The sequence below is a fragment of the Poeciliopsis prolifica genome, unplaced genomic scaffold (genome assembly GCF_027474105.1).
Source record: "Poeciliopsis prolifica strain line A6 unplaced genomic scaffold, Auburn_PproV2 SCAFFOLD036, whole genome shotgun sequence".
Classification (NCBI taxonomy): Eukaryota; Metazoa; Chordata; class Actinopteri; order Cyprinodontiformes; family Poeciliidae; genus Poeciliopsis; species Poeciliopsis prolifica.
Window position 1 is genome coordinate 994292 of NW_026562411.1, and position 22825 is coordinate 1017116.

Here is a 22825-nt window from a genome sequence, read left to right on the forward strand (position 1 = left end):
TGGCGCCACACTGTCACAGGCAGAGGGATTGAGTCATAAACTGCCCAGGCAGAGGGTGAGGGGAGGCCTTGACCTCCACTCTGCCCTCCCAACCCTCCTCTGGAGGCTTCAGCTTGTTTTTGCTCCTGATCATAGATTAGCTTTGACTTGGGACTAAAACGGCAACATTCCAATTCCAGCTGCTGCTTTTGCAAAACAGAACCCTCTGAACAAGCTGTTCCCCTCCTGGCCTGTGGGGGCGCTGCACCAAGAACCACTGAAGGAAACGACACAAAAACCTCTGATAACCTTCCTTCAAACAAAAATGGACGCATCAGATTTCAGCGGTTGGATGATTTCTCTTTAGTCTGTGGCTAAAGACAACAAGCCATTTCTTCTGCTAGCGCTATGCTAGCGCGTTGGCTTTGGTTGTATTTACCCCAATGCCCTGCGCTTTAGTCTGCTTGGCATTCACATATGCATTCAAACCGTACCAGAGTTCACTTCAAACAAGCCCAGGTTGAGGTTTTAGACGGATCAGTTTTTGTTCAAACCTCCTGAAACTTCAGAGCTTTTAAAATTTATTTCATCTGTTTTTATCTGAGCTCAACTGATTTCACTTCCCGTCATTTAGCCTCAGTCACTTTCTGGAACATAAACCAGTGACCTCTATCCTCTTGTCTCCCTCAGCTGCAGCGGACCGGGTCGGGCGGACCGGGTCGGGCGGACCGGGACGTTCTGCTCGCCCTCTTGGCTCTCTGCGATGGAATCCAGTGGATGACAGCAGCTGAAAACTCCCAGACGGAGGAAGAGGAGGTCGCCTCCAGAGCATGGGCTGCGTCAAATCCAAGCGGAGCGCCGCGGCCTCCCAGCACCCCAACTCCACGGAGAGGAAGCCCACGAGCGAGAAGGCCTACCTGGTGGGCGGCTCGGCGGACGGCTCGCCGCAGGTGAACGCGGCGCTGCTGGAGTACGCCCAGCGGCTGTCGGAGGACATCGTGGCGCGGGCGGTGCAGCAGTGGCTGGAGGTGGACAGCCGCTACAGCGACATCCCCTACATCGAGTGCGACGTTCCGTGACGGGAACCTTCAGTCCTTCAGGCCTGGCGGCGGACGAGTCGACGGGAATCCGGTCCGACTGGACAGGATTCATCCTGAAACCTTCCTCCAAACGGACCAACCCGCTCTCATCCCAACTCTGTGACGATGAGTCCCAGGAATCTCATCTGACCCTTGACCCTAGCCTCTCCCTGGAGCTTCTTTCACTGCCACTGCTTCGCCTTAACCTCTGCCCTCCGCCAGGTGGGCCTTCTGGGCCGCTGACGATGCGTTCTCCTGATTGGGAGCTTTGACAGGATCCGATTCATCGGACGAACCGACGAGACGTTTCGGTTTTGGTTGGTTCGTTTTGGCTACGTTCACACAGCAGGCGAATTCGCTCGATTCCGATCTCTCACCAATTTGTTTGGAAATAAATCGGATTGTTTCCACAGCATGTCAATACATGTGGGATTTTATTCGACCTTTACGTCATTGAGGTGAACGTGCCTCATAATTCTGCACCAGAAGAAGAAAGACGTAAATCTGGACATAAGCAATGAAAATGATAATCATGAACTCATGAAAGAATTCTGAGTCAATCGGAAAACTTTAAAAAATACATTTTCATAGTCGTTTCCATTAAATAAAGAAAATTAAAATCACATGAAGAAGACCACTTCCTGTAGTCTTTTTCTTCTTCATTTCCTGCAGTAGTAACATGCTATTGTTGATCCTGTGTTTCCATTGCAGTAAATATACTAATGTTGCTAAAACCTTTTTTTGAAAAGCTTGTTTTTTCTAAATTTCCTTTGAGTGAATTTAGTTTTTAATTCCAATTTGCGTAATTTTAAGGGAATGGAACCGCAGCATCCCAACACTTCGGGTCCGAATCCACCAAACAAATACGCAGAAAAAAAATCGTATTTTAGCGAAAAGTCGGAACTGAGCCTGAAGACCTGCTGTGAGAACGTGAACATTGTTCTGCTGTTGATGCTTTGGTGATAAACTTCCTCTGGTTGCTTCAGGAAACTCAGCAACCGAAACTCACTGTGCAAAAGTCTGGAGTCATCAGCCTGAACCCGTCTGCTCCTGGACGGTTTTCAGTTTTTATTCCGTTTCTTTGGTTAAATCGATGAAAAACACCAAAGAAAAATAAATTTTAGCTCCAACCAAAACCTGAAAACGAGTTTCAGGAACCGAAAACATTTCAGTCCGGCCTCATCAAACATCCAGACTTTCTGAAACTCTCAATGTTTCTCTTTGGGTTTTATGAGCTTTTTTTTAAAGAAACATATAAATTAGGAAAGTTCAGGTCTGGTTAAATATGTCGCCCAGTTTGGGTCAAAGTCAGATCGGGTTTCTGTCGGCGTTCATCCAGATTACAATCTGAGAAACATTTATGACTTCATGGTCATAAAGACCTAAAATGAACCAAAGGCCACAGAAGGAGGTTTAATGTGTTTCTGTGAGGCGTTCAAGTCCCGCGTGTTTAAAACTAATCAGGTTTCATTTGGTTTCTCTCCTCTTGTCTGATCGGCATCGTGTGATTTCTGTGTCTCTGGGGAGTTTTAAAGATCAATAATCTTTATTAAAACTTTCATCAGAAGCTTTAGGAAAATGTTTTTCCGTTCGGATCCAAACTGTCGGCTCAGTTATTTAAAGTGGAGCAGGAGAAACTGGCCTGAGACCAGCGCAGCTCTAAACGCTCCACAAATCCAAACGGCTCAAAGCTGCAGGACAAAAACACGTCGAGCTCATAAAACACAGAAACCAGGTTTTATTCTACGACCTTTAATGAAAGGCCATTATGTTCGGTTTTGGAAAACTTCAGATCTTTTTGTTGCCAAGAAAAGAGAAAAATCATCTTCAGGAATCAGTCTGTAGTCAATATTTCTGCAGAAACACAAAATCAGCAGTTTTAGAGCAGCGGTGTCCAAAGTGTGGCGCTGGGGCCTTTCAGAGGCCGGGCGAGGATCCTGTTCGGACTCGGCTGCTTGGTTCATGTCGGTTCCTCAATGTAGCAAATCACAGATATGAGACTAAACTGTTTCATTTCATTCCTCATTTTTGTTCCAAAAGAAAAACAACAGATGATAATTTGTAATCAAATCATAATTTGCATTTCTGAAAAAAACCTGCACAGGTGAAGAAGCCAGTGAGTCTGAAGGGATGGATTCAGGAACTCAAGGAAAAGTCAAATCATTTTAACTGTTGAGAAGAAAAATGATGGAGCCATAAAAAGAAAAAAAGCCATTTGAGTTTCCAGACGTTTTGCTTGAAGCAGCAATAATTTGAGTTTCAAACGAGAAAAACAAAAAAGTTATTTTATTCATTCATAAATGTCAGTTTCAGCTCAGAGTGAAATATTTTGCTTGGATGTAAATATCTAGTCAGCAACATTTTGCTTGCAAATGACATATTTCCACGTGCTTAGAGTAACTAAATATCCTGGAGGAGCAGCGATTCCTCTCTCCTCCAGCCTGAACCGTCAGCCTGAAGTCATGCCTTCAGCCCCAGTGTTTGCTTTAGAGCGGGTCAAAGGTCAGGCTGAGCGCAGGACAAACTGCGCTCAGCTGCAGAGCCTCAGTTTTAGGAAACACTAAAACGTCTTCAGGTGAGACTCACCTGTGAGGACAGAACAGGAAGCTGCCAGCAGGAAGTGAACACAGTTTACAGATTCACCAACCTGAGGCAGCAAGCCAACCAAAAAAACAAAATGGCTGCCAGGGCAAGAACACGGGACAAACTCCAGGCACGGCAGCGGCAGAATGATGCTTGGGGCTCTGAGCATCAGGAGAGCTGAGCCTGGAAAACAAACTAAATACTTTCAAATGAAATATTTAGGATATTTAGCTAAATATTCAGTTAGCAAACTAATGTGGTTCAAAGAGTAAATCTAGATGTTAACTCACATTTATCAAACTAAATATTGAGATCAAGAACTAAATGTTTAGTAACAACATTAAACATTTAGCTTGTTAACTAATAATTTAAAAAACTAAATATTTAGCTTGTTGCTAATAAATCTGAAGCTACATATTAAGATGGCAAACAGATTTACAGCCCAAACTAAATGGTGATGAAATTAGATAGCTTAGTTAGCAAGCTAAATATAAAACTAAATGTTTAGCTTGGGGCTAACAGATCTCAGGCTAAGCTAAATATTTAGAGGAGAAACCATCTGGACATCAGGGTTACCAAGACGTCAGCCGCTGAAGCTAATGCTAACAGAATGCTATGACTGGTGCATTTTTCTGTTTTTGATAAATAAAAACTGTTTGTGATTTTATTTGTTTATATTCCAGGATCCGGTGAGCAGCAGATGATCTGCTCTGGTAATTAAACTTTAAAATAAGACATGCAAACGCATCACTTCCTGTTTTTACCTTGAAAAAATGTTGATAAGTAATAAACTTTTTTATTGCTTTGTGCTTCTGACTTATGAATAATGCAGAGCTGCAGACGCCATGTTTGGGGAAGTGGCTTCACCACAGAGCAATTAGCAGATTAGAAATAAAGCAGAAAACAGATTTCAGTTTGATGAAACTGTATTTGATTTCTCTGCAGTCACTAATAAATCCTGTTGCTGCATTATTAATAATTACAAAAGAACTGAATCAATAGTGTTTGTGTTGGAGAGCGATCCGAGTGGCATCAGCCGACACCCCGGGGAAAAGCCATAAAGCACTCAGCGGTGAGGTCACTTCCTCTGCCGGCTCCAGAGAGCTGCTCCGATCCAGGAGTCTGGTTCTGATGGTTCTGATGGTTGAGAAGAGGCCCGGCGGTGGGCTGGTCAGAACCTCAGGTCCTTCTCCCCCAGCGAGGCGAAGCATTCGTCCACAAAGCAGTCGGAGACCTGGTCCAGCGACGGCGGGCTCCAGCGCGGGTTCTGGTCTTTGTCGATCAGAACTGGAGAGGCAGAGAGATTCTGACATTAACGGGTCCGTGACCAGCAGGGGGTCGTTTAACGAGACCTGATCTGGTTTTACTCTACAATCAGAATCTGATGGAAAGAAGAGAAGAACTGGAATAAACCGGATTCAACTGGTGAAAATCTATAACTGGGTTTAAACTGAATTATGTGATAATTTACAGTAAAAATAAACTGGACTGAACTGGAGTGGATTTCTTTGGACCAGAACCAGTGGTTAGTGCCGCTAACTAACCCTAAATCATAAACAGTAGCACTGCTAAAGCTAAGCGTTACATGAACACAGTATTTAGCAGAAGCTAAAACACCAAATTAATTTAAAATGGCATCTGCTCCAGAAACACCACAAGACTTCTGCTCAAAACTACAACTGATCTGTGGAGTTCCCACGGATCCGTCCAAGGATCCATCCTGGGTTCTCCCCTCTTCAACATCCTACAGATTCTACAGAAACTCAGCAGAACTCAGCAGAACGCAGCAGAACTCTGCAGAACTCAGCAGAACTCACCTGCCCGAACGCCTTCGTAGAAGTCATGGCCTCTCTGGAACGGCAGAAACAAACCAATCAGACGACGGTTTACTAACGACGACAACAATCCAGTCGTCTCATTTCCAGACTGAGTTTAGAACGTTGCAGAACTCTTGACCCGTCGGGTTCTCACCATGCAGGCTTGGCTCAGCCGGTACTCCATCACCAACACGTCCTGCAGGCTCATGGCGGCGCCGACCTGCAGCTGCCTGAAGGTGACCTTCAGCGAAGTGGGAGACATTCTGGACAGAATCTGGACAAACCATGAGCAGAACCAGAGTCAACACAGTTATTGTCCCGGCTCGGTTCTGAGGAGACATGCTGGGCATGTCTGTAAGGAATGGTCTAACTGGGAAGACTGGGAGTTTACTGACGGAGAATCAACAGTGAGATATTTATTCCAATGAATGAATAAATGAGTGAATAAAGTTTAGAGCTCCTTAGTGAAATCCTTCTGTGATTGGCTGAGTCGTCATTAAACATCTAACCTTGGGTTAATAATTACAGAACATTAGAGCCAAACATCATCCCACTTCAGCCCAGCACCAATGCTGCTGCAGGGCGCCGACCTCCAGGCCGACCTCCAGGCCGACCTCCAGGCCGACCTCCAGGCCGACCTCCAGGCCGACCTCCAGGCCGACCTCCAGGCCGACCTCCAGGCCGACCTCCAGGCCGACCTTCAGGCCGACCTCCAGCCCGACCTCCAGGCCGACCTCCAGGCCGACCTCCAGGCCGACCTCCAGGCCGACCTCCAGGCCGACCTCCAGGCCGACCTCCAGGCCGACCTCCAGGCCGACCTCCAGGCCGACCTCCAGGCCGACCTCCAGGCCGACCTCCAGGCCGACCTCCAGGCCGACCTCCAGGCCGACCGGGGTGTCAGCGCCTCTGGCAGCAGGTTCTGCCAGCATGGAGGAATATTTCTGCTACTTTCTTAAAGACGAACCTCGACTTGTTTGTTAGCGAAGTCGGATCCGTCGGCCTTCAGGTTCTGCAGGATTCCCTCCATGCTGCTGGCGCCGAACAGCCTGGGAGGAGAACCAGTTCACACCAACCAGTGAGGGTTTCCACCAGTTCAGCTGCTGCTTCAATATCAGCTGATCACACTGTGAAAAACTCACCTGTCAATTTCAGACGTATGTTTGTCCAAGACGAACGGTTTATCAGAGTCCAGATCACTCTGGACAAAAACACAAGTTTAGATACAAAACTGCCTAAAAATATTTAAAATCCATGAAGTAAATGCATTAATTGCTGAGTGTTTGACCCTCTGACCTGCGCCTGGAAGGACTCCAGCAGTCGGGAGACGTCTGAGTCCGATGGAGACTTCAGGCCAACCAGCCGCTGCTCCAGCTCTGGGATCTGAAACACAAACTTCACTTTTTTCCCTTGTTGCTGAAATTTGCCACACTGATCAAATTTGATTGATTGATTGATTTATTTTTATTGGAACCCAATCTGATCGGGAGTTTCATAGGAGACAATACAGATGAAAGCAGAAATAAGCTGACATCCCCGACATTAAAGTGTCTGTTTTAGCTCAGGATGAAAGAAAATGAGATTTTAAAAAACTTTTGTCAAACTGAGACGTTTGGACCAAAGTTACCGTGACTTTAAACTGTTGTGGAGAATCTGAGAGCAGACAACCTGGGAACGGGTCGGGAACGGGTCGGGACAGAGACCGCTGTAGAGCTTTAGCGTAAATGTTATGGATGTAAATATGAAGTGACAGAGTGGACAGTCAGATCAACACTTCGTCCTGTGATTCATTTAACAGGCTTGGTTCTGATCCAGAGCTCCAGCAGAACCATCCAGCGGACGGTCTGTCCTCTGCCGCCCGCTGCTCTGACCCACACCTGGCCGCCGGGCCTGTCAGGACCAGTTGGCACGACTACAATGAAAATCCTGATTCACCCACTGACTCAACATCTGGCCCAAACTGCAGCAGCGCCGGTCCGACTCAGACCCGTTCGCCCTCGTTAGCCGGAGCCGCTTCACCTTCTTAGACTCTACGAAGTGAGTGGCGATGCCGGCGCGCTGGACGTCCCGTCCTTTGAGGCGGAAGCCCGTCAAGGCGAGGAACAGCCCCAGCTTCCCCCGCAGCCTCGGCAGGAAGTAGCCGCCTCCCACATCAGGGAAAAGCCCTGTCAAAATAAAACAACCACAGCTGGAGTGACTCTGAGGTCATTTCATAAGTTTATCAGACTCATCATGAGGGTTAGGGTTAAATAACACATCAGGGTTATTTATCTGTTTCTGCTGTTCCTTTGACCTCCAGCTGTGTGTTGGTGTGGATTCCTGTTACTGTCTATTCATGGATCTGGGCCGGGCCCTTCCACAACGTCAAACACTTCTCATCATCTGAGACTCGTCTGTTAGCCGGACTCAGATCGGCTCAGGAAGTCCTCTAGTCCAGCGGCTCCACGCAGCCAATCAGAGTCTCCTCGACCACTTCCTGTTGGCTGGGCCTCAGACCACTTCCTGTTGGTTGGGCCTCAGACCACTTCCTGTTGGTTGGGCCTCAGACCACTTCCTGTTGGTTGGGCCACCGACCACTTAGTGTTGGTTGGGGCTCAGACCACTTCCTGTTGGCTGGGCCACCGACCACTTCCTGTTGGTTGGGCCTCAGACCACTTCCTGTTGGTTGGGCCTCAGACCACTTCCTGTTGGCTGGGCCTCAGACCACTTCCTGTTGGTTGGGCCTCAGACCACTTCCTGTTGGTTGGGCCTCAGATCACTTCCTGTTGGTTGGGCCTCAGATCACTTCCTGTAGCTGGGCCTCAGACCACTTAGTGTTGGTTGGGGCTCAGACCACTTCCTGTTGGCTGGGCCTCAGACCACTTCCTGTTGGTTGGGCCTCAGATCACTTCCTGTAGCTGGGCCTCAGACCACTTCCTGTTGGCTGGGCCTCAGACCACTTCCTGTTGGTTGGGCCACCGACCACTTCCTGTTGGCTGGGCCTCAGACCACTTCCTGTTGGTTGGGCCACCGACCACTTTCTGTTGGTTGGGCCACCGACCACTTCCTGTAGCTGGGCCTCAGATCACTTCCTGTTGGCTGGTTGGATGTTTTGTTGTTGATTGGTTGTTTTCCTGATTTAGCTGGATGTGTTGGTTGGTTTTAGTCGGGGTTGTTTATGAATGAGGTCTCTCATAATATTATATATTTAATTTATTTCGGTTGTTGTTTTAAAGAACTAATAACTGCTGAGCTTGCAGTTTGTGGTCGTTTCTACTTCCTGTTATGTTTTGGTGGATGATGTTCAGGTTTGTGGTCTTTGCAGGATGGAGTTTCTCCTGGTCTCTCGGTTCTCACAGCCTTCGGTTCGGCCTGAGAAGAAAGCGTTGGGCATGAAGGAAGCAGCAGGGATTAGATGAGCTGGCCCCATTTACTGCTGGAATATTAGAAATGTGTCAGATTATAGCTTTTGTTCAGGATGCTGAAGGGGGTCAGAATAAATCTGATAATCCGGATACAGGAAGAGTTGATGTTTACACAAGAGGCCAACTGTTTGCAACGTAGTGGAGTAAAGCGGAAACAGAGAAGAAGTCCTGAAAGGTTTGGTCTGTTATTCTGCAGACGCTGCGGCGAGACATTCAGGGTCATCAGGGAAAAAACCGACAGATTACACCGACTCCATGCCAACAGCCTGATCCACAGGAACCACATCAAACATCTTCATCTGTGAATCTGTTCAACCCAGAACTTGTTAGTGGCAGTTTGAGGTTCACCTGGTTCTGGTTCACCTGGTTCTGATTCACCTGGTTCTGGTTCACCTGGTTCTGGTTCACCTGGTTCTGGTTCACCTGGTTCTGATTCACCTGGTTCTGGTTCACCTGGTTCTGATTCACCTGGTTCTGATTCACCTGGTTCTGGTTCACCTGGTTCTGGTTCACCTGGTTCTGATTCACCTGGTTCTGGTTCACCTGGTTCTGATTCACCTGGTTCTGGTTCACCTGGTTCTGGTTTACCTGGTTCTGATTCACCTGGTTCTGATTCACCTGGTTCTGGTTCACCTGGTTCTGGTTCACCTGGTTCTGATTCACCTGGTTCTGATTCACCTGGTTCTGATTCACCTGGTTCTGGTTCACCTGGTTCTGGTTCACCTGGTTCTGGTTCACCCGGTTCGCAGCGACCCGGTTCTTACCGATGGCGGTCTCCGGCATGGCGAACAGCGTCTTCTCAGTGGCGACCCGAAAGCGTCCGTGGACCGACAGGCCGACGCCCTGCAGGAGGAAAACAGAACGAATCAAAATGAAAAGCCGACCAGACTCCGATAAAAACAGGACGAACTTTAACTAGACCATAAAAACAGAACCAGAACCGGAGCTGAAACCCACAGCCTGCCTCTCAATAATGAGACGTTGTTCAAGGAATTGGGGAAAATTTCTGTCAAAAGATGCAAATTATAAATCAAGGACAGTTAAACACCCGGGTTGCCATGGTAACCAACCTCAATCCCAGCAAAGCAGGTAAATAAATTCATATTGATCCAAAAGAGATCAATCAGAGTATTGATCCCAGATCTGCAGTCTCTGATCTGATTTGTTTGGTTTTGGGAATTTCAAAGTTTTGATGAAATATTTGGAGCAAATAAAAACAGTTCCAGGTTTTCTGGGGGAGTTGAGAGTTAAACTCCGGCGCTGAGCCAAGCAGCAGCAGCAGAACATTCTGGTACCAAATAAGGCGCGTTTGGACCGCCTGATGTAAACAGACAATCCTCCGGTTCTGATTTACAACCTGCAGGCTGGAGACCTGGAACAGAACCAGAACCAGGGAGCTGGGATTCTGCCTGAAGACCGTTTCCTCTCAGCAGGACTCAGACCGCAGCTGGCGGCGACCTCTCGTCCCCCAGAGGTCAAAGTTCACAGCCCACCCCGATACGTCAGAGGGGACAGGTCCGACTGACACCCGGAGTCCGAAGACTCGGAACTGATCCGGTTCTGATCCAGGACCAGATCCAGGATCAGATCCGGTTCTGATCCTGGATCAGATCCAGGACCAGATCCAGGATCAGATCCAGGACCAGATCCGGTTCTGATCCTGGATCAGATCCAGGACCAGATCCGGTTCTGATCCAGGATCAGATCCAGGACCAGATCCGGTTCTGATCCAGGATCAGATCTGTGAGCAGGAAGTCTTTCCATATTTGGAGCCGGTCCGTTTCGCCCTGCGGAGCGTTGCGTCATAATCATGGCTGGTTCTGTGCTGACGTGTCCAACGGGCCGGCCTCAGGCTCAGAACCTCTGAACTAGTTCTGAACTAGTCAGCCGATATAAATGTCTGCTGCCGCTTCGGACCAGTCAAAGTCCGAGTTCTAACAGTCAGGAACCCGTCTGGGTCAACGGTTCCGCTCCAGCAGCAGTTCAATCACCTCAGGGTTCCTCCAATCAGAGGCCAGCTTCCAGGTAACACAGCTCTCCACTGACACCTGCTGGCCCGTTTTATCATCGCACTCATTAAGAAAAATAAAACATTTTAAGCCTGAGGTGAAAATAATCTATAATGGAGTATCATGGAAACACTGAAAGGTCTTTTATTAATAACACTCGGAATATTACCATAAAAAAATGATAAAATTAAGAAAAAAAATGTTTTAATGAGAAATAAATCTATAAATTCAGCGAGTCTTTATCTTAAATATTCTACTTTCACAATCATTTCAAAGCTCTGCTACTGATAATGATTTGATGTTTATGAGTTCAAAAAATGAAGAATTTCTTTCTCAACTCATTTAAATTTTTTAAAATTATGTTAGTGAAGGAGTTTCAATAAAATCCCCACTTCATTTGTTTAGTATTTTATTCTGGTATTAATTTGACTTTCTTATTATGATTTTTGATAATTAAACAGTTTTTCTTAGCCCTAATACTCCATCATTTTAATGAGGATGAATTAAATGAAGCTGAATTATAGAACGTTAATCTCACCCCTCCCATTGTTATTCCATCAATAATGGCGACATACGGCTTCCTGTAGGATCCTGAAAACACAGAAAACCTCTCAGAGGCAGCAAATCACATTTAATCCAAATAAAACGCTGAATCTTGTGGTTTTGACGGGACAAAAGATGCAAACATTAATAGAACCTATGGCGTTGTTCAGCAGGTATTCCTCCCGGAAAAAGTCCTGCGCGAGGGAATCGCCGACCTTCCCTGCTTCTGTGACGGCTGGGAACGAAAACAAACAGCAGTGAAGGAAAATCCTGAGGAGGGAGCAGGAAGAGACCCTGAGGTTGACCTTTCACCTCTGATGTCTCCTCCAGCGCAGAAGGCTTTCCCTCCTGCTGCCTTGATGATCACCATGTCCGTCTCTGGGTCACTTTCCCATTTCTGGAAACAAAAAGAAACTCAAAAATCATTAACATCCATCAGTTGATTACAAAAAACTGAATCTGTTATCAGTTCAAATCAAAACAAGAAAATAAAAGTAATTGGAGTAAATTAGTGTGACAGCAACAGGAGCTGAATCAGCCAATCAGAAAGCTGCTCATGATGTGGAGCTGCAGGACACGAACGCTTTAAACGTTACAAACATCAGGTTTTATAAAAACATTAAGTCTTATAAAAACATCAGGTTTTATAAAAACATCAGGTTTTATAAAAACATTAAGTTTTATAAAAACATCAGGTTTTATAAAAACATCAGGTTTTATAAAAACATAAGTTTTTATAAAAACATCAGGTTTTATAAAAACATTAAGTTTTATAAAAACATCAGGTTTTATAAAAACATCAGGTTTTATAAAAACATTAAGTTTTATAAAAACATAAGTTTTTATAAAAACATCAGGTTTTATAAAAACATAAGTTTTTATAAAAACATCAGTTTTATAAAAACATTAAGTTTTATAAAAACATCAGGTTTTATAAAAACATCAGGTTTTATAAAAACATTAAGTTTTATAAAAACATTAAGTTTTATAAAAACATCAAGTTTTATAAAAACATCAAGTTTTATAAAAACATAAAGTTTTATAAAAACATCAGTTTTTATAAAAACATCAGGTTTTATAAAAACATTAAGTTTTATAAAAACATCAGGTTTTATAAAAACATTAAGTTTTATAAAAACATCAGGTTTTATAAAAACATCAGGTTTTATAAAAACATCAGGTTTTATAAAAACATTAAGTTTTATAAAAACATCAAGTTTTATAAAAACATCAGTTTTCTCCTGACCGTCACTGATGGACGTTTTCTGTCCGATCTTTAAAACCCTGAAGATCTTAGAGAATCGTTCAGTTTCCATTTGATTCTGACCTTTAGGGTCACCATTTGATTCAGACACAATTTTTCTACTCAAACATTTTAATGATTCTGTTCTGAGTGACAAGAGAAAAATACAGTGTAAACAAATAAAATGTATTTAATCACTTCCAGCAGGTTGCATCAGTTTTTAAACATGTCAGCTGATGCTTTCTGCTTCTTGAATGAAAAGTATGAAAGGATTCATCAAAGTTCACGCGGTGGGCGAGTGGATGCAGGATGCGATAAGCAGCTCGCTGAAAGCAGGAGCGGAAAAGACGAACAACTTTAACGCATTTTGAAATCAATATTTGACCATTTCCAGGATTAGGAATTGTGATTTTCTCGCTTTTCTCTACAGAGAACAAAAGTTTTGCCAAGTTTTCAGGAATTTATCAAAAACAGGATGAATGGTGTATGTAAACTTCTGGCTCCGCCCACCTGCAGCTGCGGGTGAATCTGCCGGATCATGCTCAGGTTGAGCGCGTTCAGGACTTTGGGTCGGTTCATGGTGATCACTGCGGCCCGGCCCGCTTTCTTCCCCAGAACCGGTTCCACGTGAGCCGACATCTGGAGGGAAACAGAAACATTTCATGCTAAACAGATACTGATGAAAATAATTCAGTAATTATCATAAATTACTGAGGTCCAATAGCTGCATAACTTTGTGTTCAATCTGATTATTTTTCATGTTTAAGTGACTCAGGTGTTTTTCTCTATAGGTGAATCTGTCAAATAAATCCAGTGATAGAGGAAGAGCAGATTTATTAATATCTATGCAACTGAGCTTCACCATCCGGATGGAAACTGAAACCTTCCAGATGCTGAAATTCTCGGTTCTGATCCTGAAGTTGGTTTTTACTTCTGTTAAAGGAAACTTGTTCTTCTCTACTGTCGCCACATGCTTGCTCAGTATGACGGGTCGCTGCAAACACAACTGACTGGGCCTCCTTAAATCATTTTTAGCATTTTATATTCATGACTAGCACATATATTTACTATACATTATTTGTATTCCACCTTCTTTTATTTCTCATTTTATTTATTTTTAATCAATTTTTAAATTAAGTTGTTTTCTTTTTTCTGTAATTATTTATTGTCTTATGCAATTTAATGTTGACCAGTTATTATAAATAAATAAAGGTTGTGGGTTTGAATCCCAGCCTGGAGTTGTGGATGTGTCTGTTCTCTCCAGGTACTCTGGAGGTCAATAGTTTATCTGACTTGTGTATAAAAGTCTAAACAGTTTGTGTCCAGAATGTGTTTAATCTGCAGATGTCATCCTCCACCCAGCAAGGTGATTATTGTTCAATTTAGAAGGTGAATTAAGGTTTGAACAAAAGAGAACTTTGAAAATCAAGGCCTTGCAGAAACCTGGTAATCGGTGCCGGTCAGTAAAGGTCAATCGGTACATCGTCAGCTGATACTCACCAGGTGAGCCTGGATTCGCTGCAATCTGCAAAGAGGCTTCAGCCTGAAAGATAATTAATGAAAACCAAGCTGAGCATGAATCATATTTAATGTTTTATTTTATTACGCCGCCAGGGGGCGACTACAAGCCTGTCTGTCCTTGACCCTGGTCCTGAAATAAACTGGTTAACTTTATTACCTGTTACACTCAGTGATCAGGTAATACATGCAGAACATTATGACCTCTAATTATCTTCCTGCATTGAGGCTCGTGTTGAAATCAGTGGACAGTATGTTAGCTTTGGTGTTAAAAATGAAGCTATTAGAAGAGAGAAGATTTGAGGCGGTTAAATCAGGCACTTTGGGGGAAACTGCTTGATTTAATAACATTTTCACTGGTTGTTGGCTCCGCGGTGAGGCTAACAGACATGTTCAACTTTTAAAACAAGTTTCTCTGTTGTTACAAGCAAAAATGTCTCGACTAACGGCGACAGCAACTCCACTTCCTGCAAAGCTACACCAGCTTCCGGTGACAACACATACCTGAAGGCAGAAGTCAGAACCGTTAGTGTCATAATTACTGATATTATAATTTAGATGATCTGATCAGCTCTGGGTAGCCAGAAGCTGCCCCTGCGCAGAGCTTCCGGTTCCTCTGTTTACTTCCTGTTAGAGCGAAAAAACTGCCGCTGATTGGCGGGCGATCACTACTGCGACACTGCCACCTGCTGGTCAGCGGAAAGAATGCAGCTGGCTTCAGAAAGTGGTGATGAAAGAGAACCAGTGAGGTTCAAACTTCACTATTCGTGGTACATAAAATATTTACTGTATTAAAACTGGAGCCATTTCCATGCACAGTGGTCACTGCAGCGGGCATGTATCTAAAAGTCATTTTCTTGTGTTTCTTGTGGATTTTTATGTTAGAAATACAACAGGAGACCACTGAAGTGGACACATCATGCAACACAATGTTTTGTTCATCTAATTTAGCAGACAGACGAAAAAGCATGCAGACCACCCAGACCCTCCTGTATATGGTGACATCAAGTAACCTAAAGATCAGTGATATTGATGCATTTGACAAATACAATCTTTGTATTTGGAGAAAATTATACTTAGAGTCACTTAGGGAAAAATCCAAGATTTTTATTACATATTTTTATTACATTTTTTATTACATTTTTGACCCCCAAGGGAAATTAAATGTTGAGTAAAAAGTTTAAAAAGTATTTGGTGAAACAGCGACTCAAGTACAGAGTAACTGATTAACACATTCATCATTTAATAATTCAAAATTATGTAATTAAATGGACAAAAATGGAAAGTTTTCTGGAAATGTTACTATTTTAAAGACTAAACTGATAAATAAAATGAGGCAACCAAACATTTTTAAAAGCAACTTACTTCATCTAAACCTTTAGAGTAGGTAATGTGTATAAATGTTAAGCAGGGTAAATATCATTAGAAAACTGAAACTTTTTTATAAACAGGACGTCTCAAAAACCTGCAGGGCTTTTCTGTGTTTGGTGATTTAAAATTAAGCTGAAGTTTCTCACTGAATAAAGTGGAAGAGGATCCAGAAATGTTCTTTAAGTAAGAGAAATTATACTTTATAATAACATGACTCAAGTAAAGTAAAAAGTACAGCAGAGTAAAACTCCCAAAAGGAATTGTTTTCAATTTCTCCAGTAAATGCAACTGGGGCAAAAGATATTTGTGGAGAAAAATATGAAACCACCTTGTGTCATTTGAACACTTTATGAAGTGATTCCACTATTGAACCTTTACTCACTGAAATCTGCTCAGCCTTCGTTAACGTTCCCAGAATCAGCCGTTAACCTGAGTCACAAAGACTTGAACTTTGCCACTTAAAGCATGACTGCAACGGCATTTCACCAGAAAATGTTTGGGATTGATGTGTTTCTGATAACAACATGGAAACGAGCCAAAAGAAACGGTTTGTCTAACATGATGGATGGTGAGACGTGTTGATAGAAACAGGCCGACGTCAAGTTAAGGGTTGCATTATTCTGCAGCATTACTGCAGAATAAAGGAACAGGTCCAGGTCTAGATCCTGGATCCCGGTCCGGGTCCGGGGTCTGGGCTCCAGGTCCGGGGTCTGGGCTCCAGGTCCGGGGTCTGGGCTCCAGGTCCGGGGTCTGGGCTCCAGGTCCGGGGTCTGGGCTCCAGGTCCGGGGTCTGGGCTCCAGGTCCGGGTTCCGGGGTCCGGTTCTCTAAACTGCCCTGAACAAGGAGTGGCTGCACCAAAAACAATGTGATTCTGTATTTACAAGATTTTTAGAGCAACAAAGTCCAAATATTTCAGGTTTTTAAATTTGACATCTTTGAACATGCAGGAGCTTCGGTGGGTTTATGGATCAGGATGCATTTAAAAGAAATATGAAAGTTATGATGATGAACATGGAGTTGATGTTTTGTTTTGTATTTTTGTGTATTTGACATATGTTTGTAACAATGTTCTGACATCAGAAGCTAATTTTATTTTTATGTAAATAGGAAGTAAATATTATGTTTGTAACTTTTTCTGATTCATGTTATTGAGTGAATAAAATTAAATGAAAGTTTAAAGCAGTTTTCCTGATGCAGTGAATGAGGAGCTGCTGACTTTAAGCTGAACCCGTGAACAAATCTCCTTCCTGTCGTCGATTCACAGATTGTGAAGGTTATCAAAACAAGCTACTGCAGCAGGAACAGGGTGTGACTCTGGACTAACAGGACTTCAGATAAATGCAGACAGGCTGTGGTTTGTGTTTTCACATTTATTATTCACTGCAGTCATTTTATTCCACTCAGAAAGCAACGAGCATCAGGACTAACATCATATTCTCCACATGATAAAAACTGACACAAGTTTTGACGTTTTCTGAACGATTATTTGTGTTTACTGGGTTTAATTGTTAATTTACTGTTGAATTAAAAACAACTGAGATTAAATGAGAAGGAGTCAGAGAACTGCTGGTTGTTCATTCAGTCGGAGTCGCTGCTGCTGCTGCTGCTGCTGCTGCAGGAGCTGCTGGACGCCTGAAAAAACACAAAATAAGTTCAGGAACCAAGTTACTCATCTTTAAAAGTTCAGGTCTGTTCTATTCAAAGCTAGATCTAAAACATTTCACTGAACATTTCGTGACATTTTGGTCTTAACTTTCTGGAAACCTGTAAGTTGAGATGATTTCTAAAGTGAGCAGCAGGAGGATGGACTCACCCCGTGGCTGTCCTTCCCTTTCTTGTGGCACTGGCCGTGTTTGTGGCCTTGCTTGTGCTTGTGCTTAAGCTTGTCCTTGTTCTTGTCCTTGTGCTTGTGCTTCTTCTTGTCTTTGTGTCCATGTCCATGGCACTGTCCGGGTCCGTGTCCGTGTCCGTGTCCGGGTCCGTGTCCATGTCCGGGTCCGTGTCCATGTCCGGGTCCGTGTCCGGCTCCGTGTGGATGTCCGGCGTGTCCTGGATGTCCAGGTGCAGCAGGGCAGTTTGACATTGGTGGAGGAAATGCAGGGTTACCTCCTGGATACTGGTTCCCTAAACACAAAGGAAGCCCAGAGTTAGTCAATGAAAGCTGCAAACTGAAATGATTTTGATCAGAGGGGCGATGTACCTTGGTTCATTCTCAGAAATCCTCTGAAAGCTCTGCAGAGTCAGATGTTCATTCCTGGTTCCAGAGGATCTGATTCAGCTCAACCTGCAGCCTCTTTTATGCTCTGCTGCACCTTTAACCTGAGGAAGTCCTCATCAAACTATCGGTGTGGAGCTTTACTGCCTGCATGACCCACATTAACCACAGTGTAATGATTTACTGTAACTGTCTCTGAGGTGGACGCTGACGCTCCTCTATTCTGTGTCCATGTCATCGGCCTTCCCAGCCTGCAGATATGAACCGATGACTGAGCCGCTGCCACCAGCAGCAGCTAAAAGATGTTGGGCAGACATTAGCATCTGAGAATGTGTTGATTATTAGTTGATGAATCTTGGATTTTGAGCCAATCCTGTATGAACCTCTGCATGTGACTGAACCGTCAAACCTGGAGTCATTTGGCCTGGGGTTGAGTTTTATCAGCCGTGAGATTCCTCACAGCAGTTTTCCTGGGAAAAGGTGAAAAACCTGAGAAACATGTGATTGAGTAAACATTTAATAAAACCTTAGTGGGAGTGTTAGTATGCATTTAAAACTTAGTATGCATTTAAGTATAATTTTAACCCACTGTGCATTAAAGAAGAAAAAAAATCCATTTATAAATCTATAAAATCTCAAAATTTACATGAAATTCCATCCATGTGAATCTGCAGACTCAGCAGTCAACGCCCTCAGTTAATGTTTAGTCCAACAGTTTTATATTTCCAACCGAAAACAAGCAAAACGTTGATCCACCCGGTTCTGATGCAGATAAAAGATCTTTGATTAGGACGTTTTTCAATGCGTCTGTGCAACAGCTGCTCCCAATAAAGACATGAAGGTGGTAAAAGCTTTAGTCAAGTGATCACAGAGGTGAGCAGTAGGGTGTGTTGGTGTTTGGTGAACAAAGGTCACAGTTCAACCCTCCATAGAAACCAAAACACAATAAAAAAAACATCAAACCTTCAGATCAGGCAAACAGAGAAATCAGAGAAAGGAGGGAATATTTCAGGAATCGCTGCTTTGGGTCATGAACTATAGTGCAGTTGGTGAGGAAGAAGCAAAGGCAGCACAGCTGAGCAGGAGGCAAGAAACCAGCAGCAACTGGAAGAACTGAAAACACAAATGGACCCGAACAAACGGCAGAACAGAGGAAACAAGACACAAGATGCTGAACAGCAGAAAAACATTTAACTAGCCGCCGTTTAACAGAGAATAGAGTCAAAGAACATGACACTGAAAGTCATCGTTTGTTTCAATTTCATGTACTGTATTTGAAATCAAGTCAGTACAAAGCAGCAGCAGCAACATCTCATCAGTAAAATCAAAACAGTTTGCATTCCCAGAACCTCACATTTTATTATTATTTATTCATTGAGTTCAGTAAAGCCTTTAACTGCTGAGTGTAACTGATCACTGCAGGCTGGTGGAGCTGAAGATGTTTGAAACGTCTCCATCTAATCAGAGTCGCTGCTGCTGCAGGAGCTGCTGGACGACTGACAGGAAACAGAAACATGATTAATGTTCAGTCTGACAGTGGAAATAATATGCAGCAGAAAACATGGAGAAGATCAAGAAGTGGAGGTCAGGCTCTCACCCCGTGGCAGCTCCGCCCTTTCTTGTGGCATTTCTTGTGTTGGTGACCCCCTGACACCTCCGTCTCCGCTTGTCCTTCCCACACCCACCATGTCCATGACCATGTCCATGACCATGACCATGTCCATGACCATGTCCATGGTCCTTCCCATCACATCCACCATGTCCATGACCATGTCCATGTCCATGTCCATGGTCCTTCCCATCACATCCACCATGTCCATGTCCTATGAGAACATATAAAAGACAATTAAAAGCTAGTTTTTGGTTGATAGTAAAGCCACAAATCTGGTTCTGAGAATTTGGTTCTTGGTTCAAAGTTGGAGATGAATATTTCAGATTTACCTTGTCCGTGTCGATCCATCTCACAGCTTCAGCCTCTGGCCGTTTCTCTGCAGAAAACCTGTTTAAAAGAAGCAGATCATCAGGCTTCAGAGGAACCAGAACGATGCCGTAACCTGCTCTGATGTTCCGCTCTTACCTGTGGAGACGCAGAGGAACGATCCTCAGCAGAGTTCTGTCCAGGTGAGTGGATCCACTGATTCTCTGTCAGTCTTGCTGCTTTTATGTGATTCCACGCCTCCAGCCTGAATTCTCTCTGCATCGCCGCGTCGGACCTGCTGTCATCCTGCGTTTGGGTTAAAGAATCAGTTTTAATCCGCTCCATTCATCATCTTTATGTTCACAGTCATGTCAGACCTGATAAACTGTCCCTTCTGGTTTTCTCTCATAGTCAATCATATCAAATAAAGCAAGTCTTGGTAAGCGGGTCTTTGTGTTTGCTACCAGAATCTTATCAAGCAACCAAACTAACATTCCAACATTTTCTCCTGAATGAGACGCAGTCATCTTTTAAACTTAAAGCTGTTATCTCCAAATCTACCAACACAAAGAAACATTCAACAACTTTAACTGACGCTTGAGACTCGCATGTCAAGTCTGATGTCAAGCTTCCAGTTTCAAACGTCAAGTTCAGCTTCTCCCGGGAATGCTGCTGCCGATCAGCGTCTTTCCAAACTATCTGAGGCACGAATCTGATGAGACCAGAGTGGAAGTGATGCCTTCACTGTTTCTTCCAGTGTCTCATTCTGTCGTCCAACTCTATGAACATCCTTTAGTTTTTCAAGATCAAACAATCTTTGTTTCTATTAGTTTTTGTCTCTTTCAAAACCTCCACCTTGTGTGAGGATTTGAGTTTTTCTGCGTTTATTTTAGCTTTCGGATTCGACCCTCAGATTGTTCCCTGCTGTGTCTCGTTCCCTGATCACCCTCTGGGTATTTCATCCCACCCGGGTTCCTTGTTGAATCTGTTGTGTCTCTTCTGTCTTTTCGTTTCGACTGTCAGTTGTTTGTTGTACCAGTTGCTGCCAGATTGTGACCTTTAACCTTTCACTCAGTCTGTGCTGCCTGGATTTGACACCTTGAATGAACCTGCAGGGAAATTCAGCTTTTTATTTGTTCATACACATCATTCATACTTTTAACCACATTTCTTCACCATGAAATCAAACATTTCTGCCTGAGGGGAGGTGAGGCTCTGGAGTTTATCCTCTATAAACTACCAACATCTGCACACAATCCAACAAACATCTGTGTGTCCTCAAACCCATGAGACGGGCTTTTAGTTCCTTATTCCCTTAAGGTCATCTATTTTTCATTTTGTGTATTTTATTGATGAAATATATTTTGTTTACTATTTTCATGCGATTTTCTATTTTGCGTTTTCCTTTTTTCCGATTTGTTGATGAAGATATTTTTGCTTTAACTTCCTGCTGAGTTGTTGACGTTCGGATGCTGCAGATTGCTCTTTCAGTAATTAAAAAAGGGAAGACTCAGCTGTTTTAGCTGGAGATCGTCATCCTGGTTTGAGGCTGAAGGATCTGCAGCGGCACCTGGTGGTGAAACTGGGGAAACGCAGGCTGAGGATGGAGACATGGAGCCTCAGCATCCAGCCTCACTGGCTCCAAAGAGCAAACCCAATGTTCTGGTGTGGCGTCGCAAAGTTCTGCTCTCGGTTCTGGAGAGAAGCTGTGAGTGAATCTGAAAAGTCCTACAAACCCGATCCAGTTCCACCGGTTCTGTCTGGAGGAATGGACCAGAACTCCAGCAAACTACTGGGAGAAGCTTGGAAATCCAAAAGGCGTGACAATCATCCCTGACAATGACTGAAGGTATGAAAACTTCTGAACTTGATGAAAGCTACAAAAATATTTAAAACATGTTCTTGTTAAGTTTTCTGGCATTTAGAAAACAAAAATAATTTTGGTGATTCTAACTAACCTACAGAACAAGAGAAGATTTAACTTCCAACTGTGGGAAAGAAATGTGGATGAGTCTTTATTTCAACTGTAAATAAACTGGAAAGTATTTTAAAGTCTATTCTGTCAGTGAAGGACTGCAGAATCGGGTGGGGTAGAGTCGGGTGGGGTAGGGTCGGTGGGGTAGAGTCAGGTGGGGTAGAGTCGGATGGGGTAGGGTCAGGTGGGGTAGGGTCGGATGGGGTAGGGTCGGGTGGGGTAGGGTCAGGTGGGGTAGGGTCGGATGGGGTAGGGTCAGGTGGGGTAGGGTCGGATGGGGTAGGGTCGGGTGGGGTAGAGTCGGGTGGGGTAGAGTCGGGTGGGGTAGGGTTGGGTGGGGTATAGTCAGGTGGGGTAGAGTCGGGTGGGGTAGAGTCGGATGGGGTAGGGTCAGGTGGGGTAGGGTCAGGTGGGGTAGGGTCGGGTGGGGTAGGGTCAGGTGGGGTAGGGTCGGATGGGGTAGGGTCGGGTGGGTAGAGTCGGGGGGTAGGGTCGGGTGGGGTATAGTCAGGTGGGGTAGAGTCGGGTGGGGTAGAGTCGGATGGGGTAGGGTCAGGTGGGGTAGGGTCAGGTGGGGTAGGGTCGGGTGGGGTAGAGTCAGGTGGGGTAGGGTCGGATGGGGTAGGGTCGGGTGGGGTAGAGTCGGGTGGGGTAGGGTCGGGTGGGGTATAGTCAGGTGGGGTAGAGTCGGGTGGGGTAGAGTCGGATGGGGTAGGGTCAGGTGGGGTAGGGTCAGGTGGGGTAGGGTCGGGTGGGGTAGAGTCAGGTGGGGTAGGGTCGGATGGGGTAGGGTCGGGTGGGGTAGAGTCGGGTGGGGTAGGGTCGGGTGGGGTATAGTCAGGTGGGGTAGAGTCGGGTGGGGTAGGGTCGGATGGGGTAGGGTCGGGTGGGGTAGAGTCGGATGGGGTAGGGTCGGGTGGGGTAGGGTCGGATGGGGTAGGGTCGGATGGGGTAGGGTCGGGTGGTAGAGTCGGGTGGGGTAGAGTCGCTTGTCCTTCCCACACCCACCATGGGGTAGAGTCGGGTGGGGTAGGGTCGGATGGGGTAGAGTCGGGTGGGGTAGGGTCGGGTGGGGTAGAGTCGGGTGGGGTAGAGTCGGGTGGGGTAGGGTCGGGTGGGGTAGAGTCGGGTGGGGTAGGGTCGGATGGGTAGGGTCGGGTGGGGTAGAGTCGG

General features: G+C 44.8%; 2 protein-coding genes across 2 annotated transcripts; one reads left to right on the plus strand and one right to left on the minus strand.

The window, feature by feature from the left end:
• The first annotated feature begins 670 nt into the window (after positions 1 to 670).
• LOC129374441 (small membrane A-kinase anchor protein-like) lies at positions 671 to 4450 on the plus strand. The gene has a single exon (XM_055052850.1). It carries the CDS (start codon positions 810 to 812, stop codon positions 1056 to 1058), a length of 249 nt encoding a protein of 82 aa, XP_054908825.1. The 5' UTR covers positions 671 to 809; the 3' UTR covers positions 1059 to 4450.
• LOC129374440 (3-hydroxyisobutyryl-CoA hydrolase, mitochondrial-like) lies at positions 3327 to 14790 on the minus strand. The gene is made up of 14 exons (XM_055052848.1): positions 14677 to 14790; positions 14155 to 14197; positions 13165 to 13293; positions 11724 to 11808; positions 11566 to 11646; positions 11407 to 11459; positions 9624 to 9702; positions 7475 to 7620; positions 6752 to 6838; positions 6598 to 6656; positions 6423 to 6504; positions 5613 to 5732; positions 5459 to 5492; positions 3327 to 4928 (listed from the first exon to the last, which is right to left on the minus strand). The coding sequence occupies exons 1-14, from the start codon at positions 14706 to 14708 to the stop codon at positions 4813 to 4815; spliced, it is 1146 nt and encodes a 381-aa protein (XP_054908823.1). The 5' UTR covers positions 14709 to 14790; the 3' UTR covers positions 3327 to 4812.
• Positions 14791 to 22825: the final 8035 nt, after the last annotated feature.

Excerpts from the sequence above, each read along its gene's own strand:
- LOC129374441 (XM_055052850.1), top strand. The coding sequence starts at position 810 with ATGGGCTGCGTCAAATCCAAGCGGAGCGCCGCGGCCTCCCAGCACCCC.
- LOC129374440 (XM_055052848.1), bottom strand. The coding sequence starts at position 14,708 with ATGACACTAACGGTTCTGACTTCTGCCTTCAG. Across the intron at positions 14,198-14,676 it reads GTTCTGACTTCTGCCTTCAG|GCTGAAGCCTCTTTGCAGAT; the intron begins GTATGTGTTGTC and ends ATTATCTTTCAG. Across the intron at positions 11,809-13,164 it reads AGATTCACCCGCAGCTGCAG|AAATGGGAAAGTGACCCAGA; the intron begins GTGGGCGGAGCC and ends TTTTGTTTCCAG.